Source organism: Garra rufa, chromosome 24 (genome assembly GCF_049309525.1).
Source record: "Garra rufa chromosome 24, GarRuf1.0, whole genome shotgun sequence".
In the NCBI taxonomy this organism is placed as follows: Eukaryota; Metazoa; Chordata; class Actinopteri; order Cypriniformes; family Cyprinidae; genus Garra; species Garra rufa.
The window spans coordinates 36,868,957-36,896,793 of NC_133384.1; the positions used below are offsets into that span (position 1 = coordinate 36,868,957).

Here is a 27,837-nt window from a genome sequence, read left to right on the forward strand (position 1 = left end):
TTCACTGCTCAATAAACATTTACTATTATGTTGAAAACAAGAAAAGCTAATTGTTTTCAGGTTTCGTTGATGAATAGAAAGTTTATTTGAAATAGAAATCTTTTGTAACATTATAAATGTCTTCATCATCACTTTTGATCAATTTAAAGCATCCTTACTAAACAAAAGTTAGTTCTATAACAAAAAAAAAGCAAAAAAAAAAATTAAATAAAACAATTATACTGAGTCCAAGCTTTGAATTGGCATAGTGTATAATGTTACAAAAGCTTTATATTTCAGATAAATGCTGATCTTTCTATTCATCAAACAATCCTAAACAAGCTACTCAACTGTTTTAAATATTGATTGATAATAATAAATGTTCCTTCAACAGCAATTCAGCTTTAAAATCAAAAGAATAAATTTGTTAAATATATTCAAAAAAAAAAAACAGTTATTTTAAATAGTAAAAATATTTGACAATATGACTGCTTTTGCTGTACTTTGGATCAAATCAAAGCAGGCTTGGTGAGCAGAAGAGAATTCTTTAAAAAAAAAAAAAAACATTAAAAATCTTGGTAGTGTAATTTATTGTATGTTCATATTAATTTATAATAGGTAAAACAACATTATATACCAAATGTAGTTATTTTGTATTATCTTCACTAGTGTTCCGACTCCGTACGTCGCCGACAGATGGCGTCATTACGTTGGCAACAGGCTGTGAATCGTCACCTCCGGCAACGTCACCGTGACGGCACAGTCAAAACAACCGAAACATGATGCTAGCGCCTCACATCCGCGAGTAAAATGTCGTGTTTTTAGCGATCGCCGATGAAAACGTCGGACATTTGTCATCTTAATGTCATGATCGTGTCGGACTATGAGTTTGGTAGCGTTTTAATCGGAATAAGGGATCAAAAAGTGTTTATAAAAGCACCAGTGTCGCGACCGGTTTGCTAACGACAGGCGTCAGTCCAGCAGTCAAACCCGGTACGCCTCAAATTAGATAGATTTAACTTTTAAAACACGACATTTAAGGTCAAATGTGCCAGTGGGCTAATTAAAACTAGTTAACTTAGTTAAAGCGCCTGTAGACGTACAGATGTGTCAGCCACATGCCATTCTATAGAGTTTCTCTACTAATTAGCAAATATTTAGATTTAATAATAAGTTTTACTCCATTTTGATGATTCAGTCTGGGTTTTAGTTTAAAATGACATGTGTTGTATGTTCACTATGTTGCTGAAGGGGGTTGAATCATCTGCCACAGCTGTCAAGGGCTGATCAGAGTCCAGATGTGTGTGTTTTATGCATGATGTAGTCTATATAGGTGTTACAGCAGTCTACACATATATAGTGTGCATTATTATAGTCTTGATATGTGTCATGTCTATTCTTGTTTGTAAATTGTTGATATTGTGTGTCCCTGCAGTGTGAGAGGTTTGCTCGAGGCAGGTAACTGGGTTCCCGGGACAGGCCGGTGCTCACCGAAGAGACGGGGAACAGGATCGGTAAGCAGGGGGGAGCGGCCACCGCAGAACCCGTGGAGAAGATGGCGAGCAGCCCTGAGAAAAGCTCCTCCGCGCAGGAGCTCAAGGAGCAGGGCAACCGTCTGTTCCTCAGCCGCAAGTACCAGGAGGCCGCAACCTGCTACAGCAAAGCTATTGTGAGTCGGGCAGGAGTTTGTCACTTTAGAGAGAATTTACAAGCACACTTGATGTGCTGATGTCAAACTGTTGAAATTCATATGCGCATTTCATAGAAAACAAATCACACTGATATCAAATTTTGAAAATTTGGGGAGAAAAGACATTTGAAAAAAAAAAAGGAAACTTTTGACATTTTAAAAATTGTAATCAGTGAGATTGTGTTTTGTTGAGTATCAAAGTTTAATATGTCCATTTGTTGAGGATTTTGTTTACACATCGGTGTTTTTAGGTTTGGTTTAAAAATTCTTAATTTATTATAATTTCTAAAAATGATTTTATATAATAAAATTTGTCCTTTGGGGTAAAAACTGACACAGAATTATTCTTATTTATAATGTAATACTTATTAGGGCTGTGCAGAATATCGAAATCATCAAAATATCGCAAATGTACATATTGCAATATTTACTTATAAGAGAAAATCACTTTCTGCTCTTGCCTAAACTTTTGTAGCTTAAGAAAGAATCAGTTCATATTGAATTCAAAGAGTGACAGCAAAGCCATTGTGATTGTGGCAGGAGTTTGTCAGTTTAGAGCAAATTTACAAGCACATTTGAGAGAAAAAAATCTTACTGACATCAAACTTTTAAAATTTATATGCACATAACTTTTTAAACGTTTGCAAATTTGGGAAAGAAAAAAATTTAATTTAACATTTTTTGACATGAAAATCGTAATCATAATCAGTGAGGTTGTGTTTTGTTGAGTATCAAAGTTTATTTATGTCTGTTTGTTAATGAGGAATTTGTGGACACATCAGTGTTTTTAGATTTGGAGTAAAAATTCTTAATTTATTATAATTTCTAAAAATGGAAAAAATTCGTCCTTTGGGGTAAAAACTGAGACAGAAGGACCCAAGCGGCATTTTGTTAGTGATATTATTTAGTAAATAATTAGGAGTTTGTCAGTTTAGAGAAAATTTACAAGCACATTTGAGAGAAAAAAATCACACTGAGATTAAACTTTGGAAACTTGAAAAATTGAGGAAGAAACAAAAAATACATTTTTGAAAATTTTGAAAAAAAAAAAAAAAGGAAACGTGACATTTGAAAATCGTAATCAGTGAGACTGTTTTGTTGAGTGTCAAAGTTTATGTCTGTTTGTTGATGAGGAATTAGTGGACACATCAGTGTTTTCAGATTTGGATTAAATATTCTTAATTTATTATAATTTCTAAAAATGATTTTAAATGATAAAATTGTAATACTTATTAGGGCTGTGCGGTATATCAAAATATTGCAAATGTACATATCGCAATATGCATATCGCTACAGCTTGCAATATTTATTTATAAGAGAAATTCACTCTCTGCTCTTGCCTAAACTTTTGTAGCCTAAATAAGAATCAGTGCATATTGAATTCAAAGAGTGACAGCAAAGCTATTGTGAGTGGGGCAGTTTGTCAGTTTTGAGAGCACAATTGAGAGTAAAAAATCTTACTGACCTCAAACTATTTATATAAATATAGACATATATATTAAATTGATATGCACATTTGTCATATCAAGGGGGAAAAAAAGGGGAAAAAAAATTTTCTTGACACCAAACTTTTAAAATTCATAAGCACATTTGATAGAAAATAAATTATACTGATATCAAACTTTTGAAAATTTGCGGAAGAAAAAAAGACATTGGAGTAAAAATTCTTAATTTATTATAATATCTAAAAATTATTTTAAATGATAAAATTCGTCCTTTAGGGTAAAAACTGAGACAGAAGGACCCAAGTGGCATTTTGTTAGTCATATTATTTATAATGTAATACTTATTAGGGCTGTGCAGTATATCGAAAAATTGCAAATGTACATATCGCAATATGCATTTCGCTACAGATAAATTTATTTCTAAGAGAAATTAACTCTGTGCTCTTGCCTAAATTATTGGAGCTTAAATAAGAATCAGTGCATATTGAATTCAAAGAGTGAAGACTAAGCAGTCGTATTTTTTTCCGAATTCCAAACCACATCAATCTTAATAACTACTATTACTATTATAACTCCTATACATCTTTTATATGTGATATAGAATTGTCTTTGAACACTGGAAGTGAAAAAACTCCTTATATTCAGGTGTGCATAGTGATTAGGCACTCTTCTTTCTTTTTTTAAGTATGAATTGAGCCAAAAACTAGATTTAACTCAGATTGAAAAGTCAAAAATTATTAAATGTCCATGAGAAGGACTAGAATTTAGAAAAATTTAAGGCATGACCATTTGGTCAGCGAAATGCTTGTTGGGTCAGCCCAGTGAGAAAAAACAGGTGGACAAGAAAAGACATGTTAACTGCAAAAGAATTAGGTGTGAACCCATCAGGAACCATTTAGTCTCCAGTTCCACCGTTTTCCAGAACTGCAACCTACCTGGAGTCTCCAGAAGTGCAATGGGTCAGATTCTCAGAGTGTTTGCTTGGGTAAAAAAATCCTAAAAATGACCCTCACTTGATAAGAATAACATGCTGAAGTGTTGTGAAATACATTTTCATAGGTTTATAGACATAAGTTGAGAGTGACTCCTGAAGGACCAGCATCACATCCTCTTACAAAACTCTTAAAACTTACTGCCAGATTCTGGAAGATAACTATTTGAGTTAACATGCTTGTTTTCTTCTCCACCTGTTTTTTCTGAACATGCAGACCCAACAAGCATTTCGCTGTCCAATGGTCCTGCAAATTCTAGCATTGCAACCTTGTCATGGTCATTTAATAGTTTTTGACTTTGTAGTCTGAGTTAAATCTATTCTTTGGCTCATTTTATTTATAAAAGAAAACCTGCCTAATAATTCTGCACACCTGAATATAAGGAGTTTTTCACTTCCAGCCTTCATGGACAATTATATATCACTTGTAAATAATTAAATACAAAATTAATAGTAGTTATTAAGATTGGTGTGATTTGGAATTGGTAAAATGTGCTTGGAAAAAAAAAACATGACCAGAATATCAATGTGCCTAATAATTATGCACACAGTGTATGCTAGTTATATTAGAATCAGAACGAGCTTTTATTTTCCAAGTGTGCGCACTCACAAGCAATACGAATTTCACAGAACTGACTCAGTAACAGCTGAATAAAGCAGTGCAATTTAGGCATGTGGCACTATCATATCGCATATTGAATATTGCATTTAATGAGTTATCGCATATTATTGAATATTTTTCTGAGCTGGATTTACATTTCAAACATCTTTGCTTTCAAACGCCTAGGCTAAATAATTTAAATAATTTTATTTGAATATGTAAAATTTTCATTTGCCTGTATTTCAGTCATAGACTAAATTTACCTTTCACAAGAACCTCTTTTACTGGGATTCTGCTTTGTCCATCATAGGTTAATTTCATTTCATATTTATTTATTTATTTATTTTATAAATACACTAGTCAGAAGATTTTAAACAATAGGCCTTTTAAAGTTTTTTTTTAAGAAGTCTCTTCTGCTCACCAAGCCTGCATTTATTTGTTCCAAAGTACAGCAAAAACAGTTCAAATTTTGAAATATTTTTACTGTTTAAAATAATTGTTTTAATTTGAAAATATTTTAAAATGTAATTTATTCCTGTGATTTTAATGCAGATTTTTAGCATACTTTACTTCAGACACGCGATCCTTCAGAAATCATCATTATATTCTGATTTGCTGCTCAAAAACATTTGTTGTTGTTATTATTATGCTTAAAAAGGCTGAGTAGAATTTTTTCAGTTTTCTATGTTAATGTTAATGTTAATGTTAATGAATAGAAAGTTCAGAAGTACAGCATTTATCCGAAATAGAAATCTTTTGTAACATTACAAATGTCTTTATCATCACTTTTGATCAATTTTAAGCATCCTTGCTAAATGGAAGTATTAATTTCTATATCCTTTCTCATAAAAAAAACAACAAACAAAAAAAACATTATATTGACTCCAAGCTTTTGAATAATTAGTGTATAATGTTACAAAAAAAAGCTGTTTATTTCAGATGAATTCTGATCTTTGGATCTTTCTATTCATCAAACAATCCTGAAAAAAATGTACTCAACTGTTTTAGATATTGATGATAACTATAATGTTTCTTGAACAGCAAATCAGCATATTAGAATGATTTCTGAATGATCATGTGACTCTGAAAACTAAAGTAATGATGCTGAAAATGTAGCTTTGATCACAGGAATAAATTACATTTAAAAATATATCCAAATAGAAAATGGTTATATTAAATGGTAAAAAAAAATACATTTTAATGATGTTTTATATATATATATATATATATATATATATATGTATATATATATATATATATATATATATATATATATATATATATGTTTGATTACACAGTTACTGATTTTAACATTTATACCATATGTACATCGACTCGACATACAGTATTCACCACTAATAAGCTACTAAATATATTGTAGTAGCCTAAAACTTTTGTACAGCTGCTCTGCAGCTGTACAAAAATATATATATAATATATATATTATATATAATATATATTATATATATATATAATTTTTATTTTTTTTTTAATATGTACACTTTAAATTGATCGAAAGATGCTAATAAATCTATTATGGTTTTCACAAAAATATTAAAAGCACTGTTTAGATGAATTTTACATGCATGTTTGTTATTGTTTGGACATTCTCAAAAAAACACATGATTTTTCTAGGAATAATCAAAGCTGTGTTTTCCTCTGTATGCTGTACTGAATGTGTTTCTGCTGTGCTGTGTGCAGAACCGTAACCCGTCAGTGGCCGTATACTACACTAACAGAGCACTATGCTACGTGAAGCTGCAGCAGTACGACAAGGCGCTGGCCGACTGTAAACACGCCCTCGAGCTCGACAGCCAATCAGTGAAGGCCCACTTCTTCCTGGGCCAGTGTCAGCTGGAACTGGAGAATTATGAAGAGGCCATCGGCAATCTACAGAGAGGTATGCATGGAATTTATATGGAATTTGTTAAAATGGAATTCCTTGTGATACCAGTTGTGATTTAATGGATTTTTTGGGATGCTTTTAATAGGATAATTCACTCAAAAATGAGAATTCTATCAATATTTACTCATCCTTATTGTTTCAAACCTGACTTGCTTTCTTTTATTGAACACAAGTTTAAGTTTTATTGTTTGTTTGTTTGTTTTTGTTTTCTCTCTCCTTCTGTGTGGTTATATACAGTATATACAGTGATTTGTAAATGTTTTTATTGAAGTTCTGCTCACCAAGGCTGCATTTATGTGCTCAAATTCAGTAAAAACAGTAATATTGTGAAATATCATTATAATTTAAAATAACTTTTTTTTCTATTTAAATACACTTTAAAATTTAATTTATCCCTGTGATCAAAGTTGCATTTTTCAGTATCATTATTCCAGCCTTTAGAAATCATTCTAATATGCTGATTTTCTGCTCAAGAAACATTTTTGATTGTTATTAATGTTAAAAAACAGCTGTGCTGCTTCATATTTAATCAGAAACCATAAGATATTCTCTTTCAAATGTTGTGTGTTTTTAATAGAAATTCATGGTTTTATTCAGCAAAATATGCATTAAGGGGAGACAGCTACAGGCGAAAACAGTTTTTTTCATGCACTTGTCAAGTTTGAGATTTTGGGCTTTTTTTTCTTTTCCATTAAGTGTTTTTTCAGACTAGTGGAAAAGTCCAAAAAGACAACAGACACTGTTAAGTGTTTCTTTTATATCACTTTATCTATTTGTGTCCATAGATTTCAATTAAAATAATTTTTTTTTAAAGGCAGTTTTTCCAAATGAGTTTTTTCTTCTACACTGAGCCATAAATCTCCGCTTCAGTAGCACCTACACACACCAAATTTACATTTTTATTCCTGGCTATATCTGGAAGGTTTTTACAGAGGGATTTGTTCATATATAATTTGCTTGATTTTTAAGTTTTTTTTCTGAATTATCCTGTGACGAAATGAGATGCCTAATATTCCCTCTGTAAAAGCTTTTGACTCTAATATGTAAAAAAAATATTAAACAAGAACTTCAAAACTGACTTCATCCAGTGTTTAGATTTTTGTACTAGAAATGTATGCAAATTAGTGCTTATTTCAATAAATAATGCCTCATTTGCATTTTTAAAACTTAACATTTTAGAAAACTTACAAATACAAAAAATGTTTGCAATTGTCAGTGTAATCAATCAACTGGGTGTAAGGTAAAGTAAAGTGATAACTGTTAGTTATTTTATTTTTTTTAAATGCTGTTCTGATGAAGATTCTATTCATCAAAGAATCCTGAAAAAACGTTTCCAAACTTAGAATTGCTTAGAATTAAAAGCAGTTTTCTGTGATGTTAGATGTCATTTGAAGTCTCTTTTTTTATTTATTTTTTTATAAAATTCAGTCTGTAATAATGCACATTGTTATCCAGTATCAGCCAATATATTGGTTATTTACTTAATATAAATAATTATCCATCATCAGTATCAGTGCATCCCTAAAAACCACAATAGAAATAATCCAGACGTCTAAGTAGACATCAGATAGTGATGCAGTGAGCTAAAATCCCTCTTTGAAATGCTTTTCAGCTTATAACCTGGCAAAGGAACAGCGGCTGAATTTTGGAGACGATATCCCAAGTGTTCTTCGCATTGCCAAGAAGAAACGCTGGAACAGCATAGAAGAGAAACGAATCAGCCAAGAAAACGAGCTGCACGCCTATCTCACCAAACTCATCCTGGCCGAGAAAGAGAGGTGAGGCTCACATCATTCAGTCAGGCGGATCTGTACATAAATCTGTGCTCTAATATCTGTCCGTCTGTGTGTTTTGTGTTTTCAGAGAGCTAGACGACAGAGTCAAGCAATCAGAGGACAGTCAGAACGGAGGCGAGATCAGCAAAATCAAATCCAAACACGTGAGACACGCTTTTAAATACTCAAACATCTCTGAATGGTGTATTTTTGATGAAGTGATGTCATTTCCGGTGCTTTCTGCAGGATAAATATTTGATGGACATGGATGAGCTTTTCTCTCAAGTAGATGAAAAGAGGAAGGTATGGAGAGATCATTTCAAATTTACAATTGGTTCAAATAAGCGTGCATTAAGCATCAGTGTGTTTGATTGGCTGTTGTGCAGAAGCGAGAGATCCCAGATTACCTGTGTGGGAAGATCAGTTTTGAGCTGATGAGAGAACCCTGCATTACTCCTAGCGGCATAACCTACGATCGCAAGGACATCGAGGAACATCTACAGGTGAGCACGCAAAAAACATTGCATTAGTGATCATATTCATCTCAGTGGCACTTGTTTTACTTGAATTCAAGAGGTCTGCTATTTTTGAGGTGCTCAGATTGCTGTCAGTTTTTTAAATCAGGTTTTTATATGACTTAATCCCTTCATCAGGTTCCATATTCATAAAAAATCTTAGTGCAAAGAGTTGCTGCTAGTGACAAAATTCTAAGAAAATTCTTAGAAATGTGGGTGTTTCCTCATAAAATCCTCTTAAAATGAAAGAAAAGATCCTAGTAAAGAAAAAAGTTCAGAACACAAATTTACAGATAATGTTCTCACCCCCTTGTCATCCAAGATGTTCATGTCTTTCTTTCTTCAGTCGTAAGGAAATTGTTTTTTGAGTAAAACATTTGAGGATTTCTCTCCATATAATGGACTTCTGTGGTGCCCCGAATTGTTATCATTATTTTATTTTACAGAACAACAGTAAAATGGTAACATTTATGAATGTTGACTTTTATTTTGGCAAGACTTCAGATCTCAGTACTACTTTTTGCTGACAGCAGCAGATTTATGAATGATTCTCATTACGCAGTTTTCCCACACTGTTAAAAATGCTTTTCTTACTTAGATTTTTATCTTGTTTCTGGCCAAAATTCTTAAATCAAGAAGAATTTTACTAGATGAGTAAAAATGTTGTTTAAAAATTAAATTAAAATTAAGTGCGTTTTTGCTTGAAACAAGCAAAATAATCTGCCAATGGGGTTAGAAAAATAATCTTGTTTTCTGTTTGAAATAAGATTTTTTTTGCTTACGCCATTGGCAGATTATTTAGCTTGTTCAAAGCAAAAACTGACTTAATTTTGACTTATTTTTTCTGAAAACAAGAAAAACATTTTTACTCCTCTAGAAAATCTTTCTTGATTTAAGAATTTTTAGATATTTTGACTGGAAACATGACAAAAAATCTAAGTAAGAAAAGCATTTTTTGCAGTGCATGCACTTTGGACTTTGAACCCTGACTAAGAAGCTTGTGCAGCGCTGTCAGAATAAATACAGTTAGTGCGTGTATTAGACAACGTAACATTCTGTCGTTTATTTACTAATGGTTTAAGGCTATTTGGTGATTTCAGTCATCATACAGTAACCAGCAACAACCAGCCCTTTCTCTTCTCAAGACATGCAATGTGATACTAAACAGTCTCTGGCTGTCGGTGCTTGTAATGATTTTTGCTTCTTTCATGGACAGTTTTAGGTGCTTCCACACTGAGCACATGTTTGCACGCCTCTATTTGATCGTGTCACTTCATTATTCGGTTGCCGAACATTCGGTGCATCTCTAATTGTTTTATTTCGGTTGTTTTTTTCAATAGTTTTTGCATGCAGATGGTGTAGTTACAACATCTTTTAAAGATGTTGGAACACGTTTTTAGCCTTTAGTAAAAAAACAAAAATGTTCTCCCCCTCTCACGTTCTTTCTGTAGCGTGTTGGCCATTTTGACCCAGTCACCCGGAGCCCACTGACCCAAGATCAGCTGATCCCCAATCTGGCCATGAAGGAAGTGATCGACGCTTTCATCCAGGAGAACGGCTGGGTGGAGGACTACTAAACACACACACACACACAAACACACTCGAGCGGACCGCAGCAGTTTCCTCTCGCCCAATCCAATCCTCTCCTGTATGTTCATGCACTTTAATCAGTGGAGCTTTGCTGTGGAATATCGCCCGCAGGAGTCACCCGACCCTCTTTCTCGCCGTCTTTCTGCTGTCCTTCCTTACCAGACAGAGTAATCGCCCCATCCTGAAGGTTTCTTCAGACACTCGCTTTCAGTCGGAAACATTGGCTGACGTTCGCTGCACATGATGATGCTGTAATTTCCTCACTGAATGTTAAAATAGCAACATTATTGATGACACATCACTAATAATCAGTCGCGAAAGGGGAAACTTGCGCAGGTGTATGTGTGTGTTTTTTAGAATCTGTCACCTATATGCAGAATGAATGCGAGTGTATAAAGTTCTAACATAAGTAGAATGTTTCTAAGATGCTTCTCCAGCTTCGGGTTCTAGCAGGATGCCGACTTTTGTAACGAGCGTTCAAACATATATTTAGACATTCATCCATATACCGGCTGCCAATCAACGCAAACGAACTGAGAGTCTGTGGCATGCAGAAGACATCAACATCATCGTCGTTATGGTGTATTATACGTTTAGTCTCACTGTGTGTGTCTGTGCGGTAGAACGAGAGGTAAGTGATTATTTCACACTATTGATTCCTCTTGCCCTTTGGACCTTTGGGGAGTTTTCTGTTTCCTGTCATGAACACACACTTCCTGTTTAGTATCAGTATTTTTCAGAGGGCCCTTGTTTAGTCGCTGGATATCAGTTTACGAACTGTCCGTCCGACTGGGTTCAAATATTCCCCCAAGTGTAATGAGTTTAGGTTGGAAGCATGTTCAATAAATGTTATTCTGTTTCTTTTTGTAACAAATGGCTTGAGTTGAGTCTTATTCTTTCACTTGTAAATTGTATGGGTCTGGCTTCTGGTCTCATCTGCGTCCAGCTATTATTAGCTGTACAAAACTGCTCGTTTTGCTGCTTGATATTGCAAATTGGTATGGCTTATATTATTCCCTGTATGAACCGGAAGTCTCACCTATAGACTTAAACTCTAACAAATAAAGGTGCTTCACGATGCCATTGGAGAACACTTTTTGTCTAAATGGTTCCATAAAGAACCTTTAACATCTGAAGAAGCTTTCTGTTTCATAGCAGGTTCTTTGTGGTGAAAGAAGGTTCTTCAGATTATAAAAAGGTAAGCAAGAGATGGCTCTTTAAAGAACCTTTGACAGAATGGTTCTTTGTTGAACCAAAATGGTTCTTCTATGGCTTCGCTGTTAAGAACCTTTTAAAGCACCTTTATTTTTAAGAGTGTACTTCTGTGTTGAAGAATTAAGGTGAATAGAGTTTTAGTAATTATGTTAAGTATTTGAAAAGTGTTTTTCAATTTTTAACCACTAAGGCCCAGTTTTATAGACGGAGGTTAGACTAAGCCAGGATTAGCTCAGAGTTCAATTAGGACATTAAATTAATTTTTGTAAACGTGCTTGGGGGAAAAAACATTAATGGTGTGCATCTTGAGACCAAACAAAGGCACTGATATAGGGTGAAACTGAGCCACTTTTTGGTTAATCGCTTGGGACACTAACAAAAAACCCATGTGTGACATTTAACTGTGTTCTTATGATTAATAAGGACTGTTTTAAAAATTTTTGTTGAATTGATGTAATAAAATATAATTGTTCAGGTCCTACAGGTTTTGAAAAATTAGCTGCCCCACATTTTTTTGAGATAGCAGTGTTCAGGTAAAATGGGCCAGTCAAAATGCAGTTGAAATAGAGACCTTTCTGATAAAACACATTTAATTATATATATTTGTATAATGTAGCAGTGTAACATTGCATTTAAATTACATTAGAACATGAATTACATTAAAAAAATCGATTTCATGCCATATAGAGAAATTGTACATTTGCTTTGTCTCCCTATATTCAGCCAATGCTCCTCTAATCCGCTCCCCAACCCACCTATTGTATTTTTTGCTCCATCCCTGGCAGACATCCTTTCTGTCAGTACTTCAACACCTATCACTTCTATAACAAAATGTCTCTTTCACCCATTGTCTTTTCAGTGAGTGTGAGCTCATGTGTGCACAACTATGTTTGTGTTTTCAGTTCACATGTACATACAAACATAGTCGAGCACACATAAACACATTTCATTTCATTTATTTATTCATTTATATATCCCGGAGTCTATACAACATGCTGCTACAATACATTCACACAATTTTCCAATGATCACACTAATAAAGTATAAAACAAATACACAAAAACAACCCAGCAACCAAACAGAAACAAACACCGACCTAGTTTATAATCACATTATTTCCATAATAAATCTGCAAACTCTATAGATTACATTGCCAGTTGTTTATAAAAAATAATATACAGTATAAATCATAAGATGATTAATGTTCAGAAAGCTGTTCTGCGATCAAGTACCTTTTTAAAAAAGCTTTAAATTGATATTTTCTGTTTTCCGTAATAATGTACCCAGGTAATGTATTCCATGTGAACATAGATCTGTACATAACGGTTTTCTTTGCATTATTTGTTTTTACTTTAGGTAATATGAACCTTCCCTCCGTAGCATCACATACAAACACATTTAGAAGGTAAAATGTGAAAATGGTACGTCACAAATGCAATAATACAATAGAATAGAAATAATTTTAATAAGAGCAACCACTAGAATTTCTGCCTAAACTCTACTCAGTAGGTGGCCCATTTTAACTGAAATTTCTGGCTCATTTTATCTTAACACAATCAGGTAAATTATAAATTTCAAGAACTTTTATGGCAACAGTTTGAAATTCTTTGCAGTCATTGACCGTTAACATTTAAGGAGATATGACACTCAAACCTTAAATGGCCCATTTTACCCGATGGCCCAATTTACCTGACATCACCCTATTTTTTGATCAGTCAGTGCAAGTTTCTTTCAGTTGAAAGCTCAGACTTATATTTTAGTCTAGGACTAGCCTCGTCGTCTGTGAAACCGGGGGTAAATGTTAAAAAGCCCCACTCTCAGTTCGTCTATGCGCTCTTTCGTCCAACATACAGGAAAAAAAACTGCTTATATAATGACCTTGACTTTTGTAAACTATGTCGATTAACAAAGTTAAGTATTATGCTAAAAACATAAATATGTATATACAGTCGAACCAAAAATTATTCAGACACCTGATATACAGTACAGACTGTACTGTATATTTTTCTGTTTATTAAAGTTTTTACTCTACATTTGTGCAGTTTTCAGTGGGTTAGTGATATTTTTTAAATATATATAAATTAATAAATAAATATTTTTTAAATGGGTTTTTATACAAAAACTGCTTTTTTTATGTAAAATTCACTTTATAAAAGACCCACATTTCTAACTTTAATTCATGGGGATAACATGGATAATTTCACATGGTTTAGTGTCCAAGATTTTTGTCCATCTTTTGGAAAATCCAGTTTTAAAAGTAAAAAAAACAACTACAAATAACTTTTACCAGTAGGTGGCTGCACTATTTGCTATTTGCTATTTGACCACTTGAATGATATTTTTTCACAAGTTTTTTCAGTTGAATTCATATCTACAGTACAGACCAAAAGTTTGGACACACCTGAATGAGAAGGTGTGTCCAAACTTTTGGTCTGTACTGTATATACTAGCGGGTGCAAGACACTATAGTTAATTTATGGAAGTGAGAATAGCAAAATAAAGTAAACTCTGACATTAGTACCCAAAAATTCTTCATACAGTGGACTAGCAGTAAAAGTGATTTTAGAAAAAATTTGGGACCAACAATTACTCAGACACTTTGACCTGACCATGTTTTGCTTGTGTTTTTTTCTTTATGCAACTTTTTTACACCACAAACTGAAAATTAAAAACAAAATTAAGCATTTTAGGTTGATTGTAATCCATTACATACCTTTCTATTAAAGTTATCTGACAATATGAATTTGTTCTGACACTGTTTAACTCCTGAGTCCTTTCCATATTTTATTAACATTTTAACTATAGCAAATAAACTGTGATAATGTGAGGAAAGTTAAAGGTGTCTGAATACATTTTGGCTATGTCAAATGTGTCAAAACTGTATATAGGGCCTTAAATAGACAATTAAATATGTCTTTTCAAACCTGTATGAATTTTTCCACCTGCAGAACCCTAAAGAAGTTTTTTTAATAAGATGTTCTTTCAAGTACAGGGAAGATATTGGGTGCGTATGGGATCAGTGACCAACAGGGGGCAGCAAAAGACAATCCACCAGGAACACAAAGAACATAATAGGTCACACATGTAAGACAAAGATATAAGCTCAGCTCTAAATGTGTGTATATATATATATATATATATATATATATATATATATGTTTGCTGTTTGTGAGTGAATGTTTATAAATGTATTGTATTTGATTTTGAAATGACAAATAATTAGAAATGTATTGATCAAAAGGCATAGAAATCCTGTAGCTTAGTATTTAGGCCTACTGAAAACTGCAGTGTATGCAAACAGTAGTATTCAGTGTTGATCTCACATTGAGTAAATCATGTCCAGTTTAATTAGCATCTTATTAAAATAAGTAAAAAACACTGATTTGTGTGTTTTTAAAAATGTAATTGTTAAGCATGAGTGATAGTGTTTGAGCAGCTGCAGTATCAGTTCAGTCACTGTGACTCTGACTGACGGAGGTTTTTGTACGACTCTTTATCACTGTGTGAACACATATTTACTGTTGACTTCATGGTAACTCTGACAGTAATAATGTCCAGCATCTTCAGTCTGGACTCCACTGATGGTCAGAGTGAAATCACTGTTAGATCCACTGCCACTGAATCTAGATGGAGTTCCTGACTGGAGAGTGTCTGCAGCATAAATCAGGAGTTTAGGAGCTTCTCCAGGTTTCTGTAAGTACCAGGACAGAGGCTGAAAACCCCAATCCTGGTAAACTTCAGGGCTGGTTTTACAGGATATGGTAACTGTGTCTCCTGGTTGAACAGGTTTCTCTGCAGGCGTCTGAGTGAGCTGCTGATTCTACATCAAAAAAAAAAAAAATAAAAATAAACATTCAGAATTCAGTATTTGTTGAAGGACAGTATTTCTAGCTCAGATGATCAGTTAGAGCAGAGTATGTTTATTTCCTCACCTGTGAAACAGCAGCTAGTGAAGATCCAGATGAAGATGGTGATGAAGCTCATGGTTGCTGTTGGTTCAGATTCTCAGTGTTCAAACTCACAGAGATATAAAACCTCCTGAAGCTTGTGCTGCAATGCAAAATCTATGAAAATGAATGTGTCTAAAGCTCCATGCCCCTCACCGAATTGAATCACTAAGAAAAAAAGAGGTCACAGGTCATCAGAACTTATTCAAACTTATTAAAAAAATTACTTAAAATGCTTTAAGATATGCATGACCCCATACAATTATTATGTCTAATAAAAATGTGATCAATACATACATTTTATGAATAATTTTATTAAATTTGTATTTAGTTTTTTTTTTTTTTTTTATGAATATATGAATTACTAGTTTTCTTTTAAGAGACCGTTTTGTGTTAAACTGGTGATCAGAAGTAAGTCTTTCTTAAAAACCGAAGCAGTCTTTCAATGTGCTACCATTGCTGTTCATTCAGTAGAGATTCTGAATGCCTTTGATTTGTAGATTTGTGTTTGACTGCATCATTGAACTGATTTCACTGTGTACATGTGTAGTTCCTGTGTTTGGTCTCTGTCATCATTGATCAGTGTGTCGTTCCTTCACTAAAGTTTGAGCTGCTGTTGATGGATTGTAATAGTTGAGAACAGCTGCATTTAGCAGTAAATGTGAACTGAAGCTCTTGGGGTTTGAACATGGTCACTGGAGACGGAGCTGCTCTATTCTGAGACGATCAGAATCACTAAAGCTGCCAATGCAAATCTGATTTACACCTCAAACTCACAGTTTCACTGTTTGATTGGTTCAACGCTCTGAACTGGAACAGTTTCACTTCTGCTCATGGAGTGATGAGACAGTTATGAAGTTTGAGTGGTAGTTAAGGCAAGTTTATAATGATTGTAGAATCTACAAAAACAAAATGCAAAAACTACAGTTTTGAGCACATGTGTAGTTCCTGTGTTTGGTCTCTGTGTGTCAGTAGTGAGTGATAGTGTTTGAGCAGCTGCAGTATCAGTTCAGTCACTGTGACTCTGACTGACGGAGGTTTTTGTACGACTCTTTATCACTGTGTGAACACATATTTGCTGTTGATGTAGTGGAAACTCTGACAGTAATAATGTCCAGCATCTTCAGTCTGGACTCCACTGATGGTCAGAGTGAAATCTCTTGCAGATGAACTTGTGCCGCTGAATCTAGATGGAGTTCCTGACTGGAGAGTGTTTGCCAAATAAATCAGGAGTTTAGGTGCTTCTCCAGGTTTCTGTAAGTACCAGCTGAAATAATACTGTGGTGCACTATGTTCCGCCACATCTCTATCGGTTTTACAGTTGATTTTGACAGTTTCTCCTGGTTGAGCTGCTGTCATTGAGGGACTCTGAGTGACGGTGATCTGTCCTCTACACTCTGAAACACACAACAAGAAGAAAATCAACTCCAAACTTTGACAATATACTTGAAGAAATGAATTGATATCAAACTTGTGCTCCACAAACCTTGAGCAAACGCTGTGAGAGTCCAGATGAAGATGATGATGAAGGTCATGTTGATGAAGATTGTTGTGTGTGTCAGTGATGAAGTGTTAAACTCACAGCACTATAAACACTCTCAGAGCACTGAAGCATCTGATCAATATGCAAACACACTCCAGATCATTTACCTGAAGACAGTCACTCATTAACAGGCACAACATATTACTAAATAAATCTTTTAATATTTTGATGATCTAATATATCCATGCTGTTATAAAATATATCCAATCGTTTACTTCTGAATAAATCATCAAGACCAACTTTAGTATATTATCCTGACTCTTTTCTGTGAGACTTTGAGAATATTTTTGACTGTAGTTGGACAGAAACATTTTATGCCATATCCAATGATATGCAGGTTTTTAACACACATGAGGATCATCACACATGTCTTTGTCAGTGAATGAGTTTGACTGTGTCACACATTATATAAAACATTAATCCGTAAATTCAGGTTCACGTTTTAGATTGCATGAAACACATGAAGTAAATGAAGGTATTTTCTGCTGTGAGCGGATGTGTTTGTTGGAGACTCAGTTGATGTGTGTTTGTGCAGTTAGTGAAGCGTTCAGGAGGTTTTTGTTCAGCTGCTCTATTAGTTTGTATCACTGTGGTGGACTTTCGGCAGCGGCACCAAACTGGATGTTGGCAGTAAGTAAATCATCATTTAATATTATTAATACAGCAACTGACTGTTAAACACGCTGTTGCTCTATAAAGGATGCAATTTTACTCTTATTTATATATTTTACTTTTATTTTTAATTCACATTGATGTTTAGCAGTCAACATTGTAAAGATGGTTTTCATTATGGCATCTTTTTTTATCCAGTGAACTAGAATCATTTCTGATATTTCTTAATAGCTTGAATTTATGCATTTTCAAAGCTTCGGTTCTTTTTTCTCATTGATAATAAAATTCTAAAAGGTTAAAAAGGTGCACTGAAATCAACTGTACATATGTAACTTGTCATTTTGGCACCACTTTGATTTTATTTGAAAATGTAAGTAATTTATAAAAGTAATTAAACTTACATTTTCAGATTAGTGTGTTGATTTTTCAGTAAAGCCTGCAAATATTTTCAAATTTTACATTATTGTTGCTTAATTGTATTTTTTGTTAATATTTGATTTGTTAATAATTTATAGGAGAGATGCCAGTCAAAAGTTATATTTTCTATTTTTTAAAACAAACTTTTTTACTCCATTTTCTCATGCTGCCATCAAAAATTGTAATTCATTCCTGAATGAATTGTTTATTAACATTTGATATTTAACCCTTTTAATAAAAGTGGCTAGTATTGAAGTTATTAAGGAAAATGTCTCTTCTAGTCAATATAAGTTTCACCAAACTTTCATTGCTTTGCTGATCACAGTCTTTGTAAAAATTTATTCAGGTGACTTGCAGTTTAATGATGCAAAAATGTCTAATAAACTATCACTGTATTAATTGTTCATATATTTATAATGAACCTGAAAGAAGTGAAATGCTTTGTTCTTGACTGAGTTGTCCTATTGTGTGTTTGTCAGGCGTCACTCGTCCTAAAGTGAGCGTCCTGCCGCCCTCCAGTGCAGAGATCTCCTCAAAGAAGACAGCGACACTGGTGTGTGTGGCCAACAAGGGCTTCCCGTCAGACTGGAGCCTGAGCTGGAAGGTGGACGGGAGCAGCAGGTCTCAGGAGAGCAGCGCTGGGCTCCTGGAGAAGGACGGTCTGTACAGCTGGAGCAGCAGCCTGACTCTCTCTGAGCAGGAGTGGATGGAGAGCGTCTCAGTGATCTGTGAGGCCACACGGAGCGGCCAGACTGCGATCACTGGACACCTGACCAGACATCAGTGTTCAGAGTAGATCTGCTGCTCTTCTCACTCATGTCTCACATGGAGACTAACAGCACATGAGCGACTCCTTCATTCTCCACATCCAGCTTCAGTCGCTCTCATCTGCATCTGCTCTGCTTTGTGTGCTTCATACAATACTATATGTGTGCTTTATCATTCAGTGATGAGTTTATTACGATATAGTCAATAAATAAAATTGTAACTTTATATCTTTGTGCCCTTTTTTGTGTTTTTTAAATTTTTATTTTGGTCATTTATTGGATCAGAGTTTTAGCTTTTACAAATAAACTTAAATCAACGAACCATGAAAACACCTGCAGATTCATGTTGAAACGAGATTATGAACCTCACACAGTTTTAGGTCAGTTTAATAAGGTAAAGAGTATTATTCATTAATTTACTTATTTAGCATGTGAAAAGCCCAATAAATGCTTTATAATTAATTTAATATTCATGAAAACCTGCTCTGTTGAGTGAGTGATAGTGTTTGAGCAGCTGCAGTATCAGTTCAGTTACTGTGACTCTGACTGACGGAGGTTTTTGTACGACTCTTTATCACTGTGTGAACACATAACCACTGTGGTAACTCTGACAGTAATAATGTCCAGCATCTTCAGTCTGGACTCCACTGATGGTCAAAGTGAAATCTGTCTTAGATCCACTGCCACTGAATCTAGATGGAGTTCCTGACTGGAGGACATTTGCTTTATAAATCAGGAGTTTAGGAGCTTCTCCAGGTTTCTGTAAGTACCAGGATAGAGGCTGATAACCCCAACTCTGGTAAACTTCAGGGCTGGTTTTACAGGACATGGTAACTGTGTCTCCTGGTTGAACAGGTTTCTCTGCAGGCGTCTGAGTGACTGTGACTCCAGCTGCTGATTCTACATCAAGAAAAATAGTAAACATTTACAATTATATATGTGATGAAGGACAATATTTTAGCACACATGATCAGTTAAATTAGAGTCTGTTTATTTCCTCACCTGTGAAACAGCAGCTAGTGAAGATCCAGATGAAGATGGTGATGAAGCTCATGGTTGCTGTTGGTTCAGATTCTCAGTGTTCAAACTCACAGAGATATAAAACCTCCTGAAGCTTGTGCTGCAATGCAAAATCTATGAAAATGAATGTGTCTAAAGCTCCATGCCCCTCACCGAGTGACAGTTGGATCACTAAGAAAAACGGAGGTCACAGGTCATCAGAACTTATTTAAAAATGCATGACCCTATTCAATTATGATGCCCTATGAAAATGTGATTAATACATGCATTTTATGAATAATTCTATTAAATTTGTATTTACTTTTATTTTTTATGAATTTTTGAATTACTAGTTTTCATTTAGAAGAACTTTTTAGGAGACCTATTTGTTCATTTGAGTGTGACGGAGGTTAAACTGGTGAATGAACTAATATTCACCATTCAATAAAGCTTCTGAACGCCTTCCATTTGTGTTGGACTGCATCATTGATCAGTGTGTCGTTCCTTCACTAAAGTTTGAGCTGCTGTTGATGGATTGTAATAGTTGAGAACAGCTGCATTTAGCAGTAAATGTGAACTGAAGCTCTTGGGGTTTGAACATGGTCACTGGAGACGGAGCTGCTCTATTCTGAGACGATCAGAATCACTAAAGCTGCCAATGCAAATCTGATTTACACCTCAAACTCACAGTTTCACTGTTTGATTGGTTCAACGCTCTGAACTGGAACAGTTTCACTTCTGCTCATGGAGTGATGAGATGGTTATGGAGTTTGAGTGGTAGTTTCATAAGGACAGGTTTATCAGGGTTACATTTATGACTGTGTAAGGTATCTACAAAAAAAAATACTGCAGTGTGATCTGACAGTTATGAAGTTTAAGTGGTAGTTTCATAAAGCAAGTTTATCAGGGATGGGTACATTATGATTGAATAACGTGCATCTACTAAAACATAAAATTAACTGAGATTATTTTTTTTATTTAATATAAATTCATCTCAAAATCATCAGAGCCTATTTAAATGATACATCAGTCACAGGACAGATCACAGTCTAATAGAGCTGATTTGACTCCTCAGTTTTGAGCACATGTGTAGTTGCTGTGTTTGGTCTCTGTGTGTCAGTAGTGAGTGATAGTGTTTGAGCAGCTGCAGTATCAGTTCAGTCACTGTGACTCTGACTGACGGAGGTTTTTGTACGACTCTTTATCACTGTGTGAACACAAGATCACCCACACAATCACCATCAGAGTCTGTTCTGCAGTGAAAACTCTGACAGTAATAATGTCCAGCATCTTCAGTCTGGACTCCACTGATGGTCAGAGTGAAATCACTGTTAGATCCACTGCCACTGAATCTAGATGGAGTTCCTGACTGGAGGCTGTTTGCTAAATAAATCAGGAGTTTAGGAGCTTCTCCTGGTTTCTGTAAGTACCAGGCTAAATAATGTCCCAAAGTTCTATGGTAATATACATCTGTGCTGGTTCTACAGTTGATTTTGACTGTTTCTCCTGGTTGAGCTGCTGTCATTGAGGGACTCTGAGTGACGGTGATCTGTCCTCTACACTCTGAAACACACAACAAGAAGAAAATCAACTCCAAACTTTGACAATATACTTGAAGAAATGAATTGATATCAAACTTGTGCTCCACAAACCTTGAGCAAACGCTGTGAGAGTCCAGATGAAGATGATGATGAAGGTCATGTTGATGAAGATTGTTGTGTGTGTCAGTGATGAAGTGTTAAACTCACAGCACTATAAACACTCTCAGAGCACTGAAGCATCTGATCAATATGCAAACACACTCCAGATCATTTACCTGAAGACAGTCACTCATTAACAGACACAAAATACTAATTAATCTCTCAAGATTTGATCTTCTAATAACAAAGCTGTAATAAATTATATCAGACCATTCACTTCTGAATACATTCTGAATAAATTTTATGCCAAATTCATGGATGTTTTTGCAGGTTTTTAACAGACATGAGGATCATCACATGTGTCTCTGTCAGTCACTGAATCAACTGAGTTTGATTGAGTTGTCTCACATGATATATACGTGTTAACACTTTATGAATTCAGTTTTATACTTTATTACAGTTTTTCTCAATTGCTTAAACACATTTCTTGAAATTATGCCTCTTATTTGCGAAACTCTAAACACAAATCCACAACTCCTAACTCATTTCCCCAAACTTCCTATATTGAGGTCAAAATGAAGCTCTCCACTCAAAACAATTCAATCTTGCTGAAAAACCAAACTTTGCTTTCAGACATGACACACAAATCCTCAAAAACAAACACACTACAATACAGTTTTACACACTGATGAGATAAATTCAAAACAATACTACAAAAACAATACAAATAAAGAACTTTTCACATGATGAACACAACAAATCTATTCCTTTGCAAGTGTTTTATTCCTTAATTTAATGTACTGTAGAGTACAGTACAAAACAGCAAAAAACAACAAAATAATTATTCTGCCCAGCATCCTGTCTTTGGTCTGGGACAGGCCAAAGAACCTCTTCAGCATCACAGGCTAAATTAGCCCTGGCCAGGCAGCAGGGGTCAAATCCTCTTGCATGCCTGATCCAACCCTGGCACTCATCAACTAAAATATATGAGACTGCTTGTCTTCTTGCCCTTGCTCTTCCTCTGTCTTTTCCATGTTGTTGTCGTCATCGTCCTCCTTCTCCTCCTCCTCTTCCTCTTTCACCTCCTACTCTTCCTCTTCAAAATTACACATTACTGTATGTGGGATATTGATTGAAAAAGACTGGATAGGATTCACAGTTACACTTGTACTAGTGGTCTGACAAAAACTAAAAAAATAAAATAAAAGCACACAACGTCATTGTGAAACAGAAAAAAAAAGAAATATGGGCACAAAGGTGAAAATAAAAATAAGAAAGTCCACTGTCAGAATTTGTAACTCCTGTGTTGTCCTCTGTCTATATGCTTTCCAATGGAAGGTTCATGAGATGTACCTTTGATCTATTTCAGAGAACTGCTTTATCATTGGTTGATCTATATTATCTTCATTAGTGAAAGTCAAGATTCACTTGAATAATTCATGGCAAATTTACAAAAAGTCTAATAGAAATGTGTAGAATATATGATTGACAGTTTAGGACAACTAGATCAAAAATTTTGCATTTAGGTAATGATTTATACGATGAGCTAATGACTTGATGTTTTGAGGGGTAAGACTATTGCACAGAGAACTACAGTATATAATACATTTTGAGCAACATGACAATAGCAACTGATCATGTAGGAAACTGCAGACAAATGTATATTTCATTTCTGATCTGAGAAATGCACCAAAGTGACTGAGAAAAACTTTTATCCTTTTATCTCCATCGAAGGTTCTGATTGGTGTGTGCTAAATTTTGACTCCTAGTGTTTCCAGTAGGGTAATTGTGTGCTAATTGAGCTCAAACTTCGCAGACTTGAGTGAACAATATTGAATGCTTGTGCTTTCTAAATGACCACATGGTGTAAGCACTGAGAAATGTAGGGATTTGTGTGTAGAGTTTTGAAGTAACAGTTCACCAAATATAACTCATGTGTCAAAGCAGGGAATAGTGTTTATAGTTTAGGGAAATGGGTGTGCTTTTTCAAAAATGGCGTTATAGTTTTGAAATTTTAGTTCAAAAGACTGGTTATAGTGTTTTAGCAATTGAGAAAAACTGTAATGATGCAGACTTCATAAAGCAGATGAAGTAAATGAAGGTAATTTGTGCTGTGAGTGGATGTGTTTGTTGGAGACTCAGTTGATGTGTGTTTGTGCAGTTAGTGAGGAGCGTTCAGGAGGTTTTTGTTCAGCTGCTCTATTAGTTTGTATCACTGTGGTTGACTTTCGGCAGCGGCACCAAACTGGATGTTGGCAGTAAGTAAATTTAATATTATTAATACAACAACTGACTGTTAAACATGCTGTTGCTCTTTAGAATCAATGCACTTCTCTGCTTATTTATATATATTTTTTATTTTATTTTTAGTTCACATTGAATGGTTGGCAGTCAACATTGTAAAGATGGCTTTTATGGTCATTGCATCTTTGTTTTCATCCAGTGAACTATATAATCATTTCTGTTATTTCTTAATAACTAGATTTTAAGTTTTTATGAGTTTTAGCTCCTTTTTCCCCTCATTGATAATTTAATTCTAAATGTTAAAAAGGTGCACTGAAATCAAATGTAGCATTATGTCAATGTGGCACAACTTTGATTTTACCTGAAAATGTAAGAAAGTTATTAAACATACATTTTCAGATTAATATGATGATTGTTTTAACAAACCCTGCAGATCTTTTCAAACTGGAAATTATGGTTCCTTAATTGTATTTTTTGCTAATATTTAATAGGTTATTATTTTATAGTAGAGATGCTAGTCAAAAGTTATATTTTCTATTTTTTAAAACATACTTTTGTACCCAGTTTTCTCATGCTGTCGTTAAAAATTGTAATGAATTTCTGCAGTAATTGTTTATTCATATCTGATCTTTGATGCTTTTATTAAAAGTGACTAACACTGAATTTGATAATGAAAATGCCTTTTCAAATCAATATTTCACTAAACTTTCATTGCTTTGCTGATCACAGGCTTTGTAAAAATTCATTTAGGTGACTTGCAGTTTAATGGTGCAAAAATGTCTAATAAACGATCAGTGTATTAATTGTTCATATATTTATAATGAACCTGAAAGGAGAGAAATGCTTTGTTCTTGACTGAGTTGACTATTGTGTGTTTGTCAGGCGTCACTCGTCCTAAAGTGAGCGTCCTGCCGCCCTCCAGTGCAGAGATCTCCTCAAAGAAGACAGTGACACTGGTGTGTGTGGCCAACAAGGGCTTCCCGTCAGACTGGAGCCTGAGCTGGAAGGTGGACGGGAGCAGCAGGTCTCAGGAGAGCAGCGCTGGGCTCCTGGAGAAGGACGGTCTGTACAGCTGGAGCAGCAGCCTGACTCTCTCTGAGCAGGAGTGGATGGAGAGCGTCTCAGTGATCTGTGAGGCCACACGGAGCGGCCAGACTGCGATCACTGGACACCTGACCAGACATCAGTGTTCAGAGTAGATCTGCTGCTCTTCTCACTCATGTCTCACATGGAGACTAACAGCACATTCTCCACATCCAGCTTCAGGCGCTCTCATCTGCATCTGCTCTGCTTTGTGTGTTTCTTACAAGACTATATGTGTGCTTTATCATTCAGTCATGAGTTTATTACAACTCACTCAATAAAAAAAAATACAACTGAAACTTTTTCTTTGAGTTCATTTGAGTCCTTTTTGTTTTGAGTCATTCATTGGATGAGGGTTTTTGCTCAGATGAACTTCATTCAATGGACCATGAAAACACCTTCAGATTCATGATTAAACCGTAACATGCAGCCAAATTATGAACCTCAAAAATATGTTGTTAGATAAATGTAATAATTTGAAAAGATAAAGTTATAGATTTTAAATATTTAAGTATTTAACAAGTGAAAAACTCAATGCCCACTTTATTTCATTTAATATCCATGAAAATCCTCGTAGTTAACCATGTGTGATAGTGTTTGAGCAGCTGCAGTATCAGTTCAGTCACTGTGACTCTGACTGATGGAGGTTTTTGTACGAGTCTTTATCACTGTGTGAATATACGATCACTTACACAGTTATAATAAGCATTTGTGATGCAATGAAAAGTCTGACAGTAATAATGTCCAGCATCTTCCATTTGGACTCCACTGATGGTCAGAGTGAAATCAGTCTTAGATGATCCACTGCCACTGAATCTAGATGGAGTTCCTGACTGGCGGCTGCTGGTCCAGTAAATCATGCATTTAGGAGCTTCTCCAGGTTTCTGTAAGTACCAGGCTAATTGATGCTTTCCCCTATCAGCACTATAATATACAGGATTGCTGGTTTTACAGTTGATTTTTACAGTTTCTCCTGGTTGAGCTTTCATTGAGAGACTCTGAGTGACGGTGATCTGTCCTCTACACTCTGAAACACACAACAAGAAAATCACCAGAAGACATTAATGATCTTTTCCAAAATAAGTAGATGTAATGTTTTACCGCAGTAGAAGTGATTCTGACCGTTGAGGAGCAGCAGCAGAGAGCAGATGATCAGAGTGAGTGTCGTCATCTTTACTGGGAATGAGTGAGAACTGAAGGACAGTGATGTTGGATTCACAGTCTGACTGACAGACGCTCTGATATTGTGCTCAATCACAGGGGTGGGACACAAATTCAAAGCTGTTTCCTCTCACATATCTCACAGTCACTTACAGGAGAGCAGAAATGACAAATGTTAACATTAAAGACATTATTTTCCCTCATCAAACACTCAACTGATATTAGTTTGTATCTTTGTGATTTACTCACAGCAGCACCAAACTGCATAAATCAATTAATCTATTAAAAAATAACTGATTTTATTTCCCTTTATTGTGACTTTCTATTTTACAAAAAAAAATTATAAGGTTCACCTCACAGTTATATAATTATTACTCTGTCGTAGACACAGGCTTGAATTTGCTGTTTCTTCTGACTTCTTGGTCTTTTTCAGTGATCTCCTTTTACAGTTTGATGAGCTCATGTGACACTGTTTGGAACATTTAAAGTGGAATAATGGCTTCTGTTTTATGTACTGTTTAAAAAATGCTTTGTCCTCTGTGAATATTGGACACTATCAATAGGAATCTGCTTACTGTGATTCATTTGTCTGAATCTTAATTATTATAATGGGTTGTATCACTCATACTGGGAGAAATCAGACGTCTCAGGTTAAGCTGGAGCTGTGATAGTGCTTGTATCTGAAGGCTCTCTAGACACAATCATGAATTTAACACTATAAATTGTCATTTAGTGAAGCTGTAAGGCCACTAGCATCACACCTGTCTCTAGATGCATATTTCTGTGCCTTTATCTGTGCCACTTTTTCATTGTGTTATGAAAATTAATGTTTGTTAAAAAAAATTATAACAAGCAAAGAATCTCAAAGCTGCAGATTCAATCAGTCCAGTTTCCAACATGTTTAATTCACACAAATAGTATGAATATATGAGAAAATAACAAAAACAAACAATTCCAAAGTGTGAGAAAAGAAGACAACGGTGTATTTGTAGGGCTGAAAGAGACTCTGCAGAGACACTGATGGACTCTGTCTAGTTGTTGCTCTCAACTAATGATATGACCTCTATCATTATTAAGAATAAAAGATTCATTTAGATAATTTTTTTATGCGTATGTGACAGTGTTGTTTCACATCCTCCTTTGAGCAGCTGCAGTGACTGACAGGTTTTTGTACGACTCTTTATCACTGTGTCAACACCCAGCTACTACTGATGATGTGTCCACTCTGACAGTAATAATGTCCAGCATCTTCAGTCTGGACTCCACTGATGGTCAGAGTAAAATCACTGTTAGATCCACTGCCACTGAATCTAGATGGAGTTCCTGACTGGAGGCGGTTAGTGTAATAAATGAGGAGTTTAGGAGCTTCTCCAGGTTTCTGTAAGTACCAGGCTAAACATTCCTCTCCCCCACTGTATCTGTACACATTTGTGCTGGTTCTACAGTTGATTTTGACAGTTTCTCCTGGTTGAGCTGCTGTCATTGAGGGACTCTGAGTGACGGTGATCTGTCCTCTACACTCTGAAACACACAACAAGAAGAAAATCAACTCCAAACTTTGACAATATACTTGAAGAAATGAATTGATATCAAACTTGTGCTCCACAAACCTTGCAAACGCTGTGAGAGTCCAGATGAAGATGATGATGAAGGTCATGTTGATGAAGATTGTTGTGTGTGTCAGTGATGAAGTGTTAAACTCACAGCACTATAAACA

General features: G+C 34.9%; 1 protein-coding gene and 4 gene segments (V, D, J or C); 3 read left to right on the forward strand and 2 right to left on the reverse strand.

The window, feature by feature from the left end:
* Positions 1-730: 730 nt before the first annotated feature.
* On the forward strand, positions 731-11,366 carry stub1 (STIP1 homology and U-Box containing protein 1). The gene is made up of 8 exons (XM_073831014.1): positions 731-972; positions 1,415-1,648; positions 6,408-6,606; positions 8,225-8,390; positions 8,476-8,551; positions 8,634-8,690; positions 8,774-8,890; positions 10,354-11,366. Exons 2-8 carry the CDS (start codon positions 1,535-1,537, stop codon positions 10,477-10,479), a joined length of 855 nt encoding a protein of 284 aa, XP_073687115.1. The 5' UTR covers positions 731-972; positions 1,415-1,534; the 3' UTR covers positions 10,480-11,366.
* A 3,837-nt stretch (positions 11,367-15,203) lies between these two features.
* LOC141300468 (Ig kappa chain V region K29-213-like) lies at positions 15,204-17,189 on the reverse strand. The segment is given in 3 exon segments: positions 15,204-15,518; positions 17,032-17,051; positions 17,141-17,189. Coding segments are annotated over 3 exon segments (384 nt in total).
* A 477-nt stretch (positions 17,190-17,666) lies between these two features.
* LOC141300341 (Ig lambda chain C region-like) lies at positions 17,667-19,134 on the forward strand. The segment is given in 3 exon segments: positions 17,667-17,672; positions 17,776-17,827; positions 18,706-19,134. Coding segments are annotated over 3 exon segments (375 nt in total).
* Positions 19,135-19,567: 433 nt separating this feature from the next.
* LOC141300469 (Ig kappa chain V region K29-213-like) lies at positions 19,568-20,059 on the reverse strand. The segment is given in 2 exon segments: positions 19,568-19,893; positions 19,996-20,059. Coding segments are annotated over 2 exon segments (378 nt in total).
* Positions 20,060-23,727: 3,668 nt separating this feature from the next.
* LOC141300342 (Ig lambda chain C region-like) lies at positions 23,728-25,109 on the forward strand. The segment is given in 3 exon segments: positions 23,728-23,733; positions 23,839-23,890; positions 24,759-25,109. Coding segments are annotated over 3 exon segments (375 nt in total).
* The last annotated feature ends 2,728 nt before the right edge of the window (positions 25,110-27,837 follow it).

Excerpts from the sequence above, each read along its gene's own strand:
- stub1 (XM_073831014.1), top strand. The coding sequence starts at position 1,535 with ATGGCGAGCAGCCCTGAGAAAAGCTCCTCCGCGCAGGAGCTCAAGGAG. Across the intron at positions 8,391-8,475 it reads ATCCTGGCCGAGAAAGAGAG|AGAGCTAGACGACAGAGTCA; the intron begins GTGAGGCTCACA and ends TTGTGTTTTCAG. Across the intron at positions 8,552-8,633 it reads GCAAAATCAAATCCAAACAC|GATAAATATTTGATGGACAT; the intron begins GTGAGACACGCT and ends TGCTTTCTGCAG.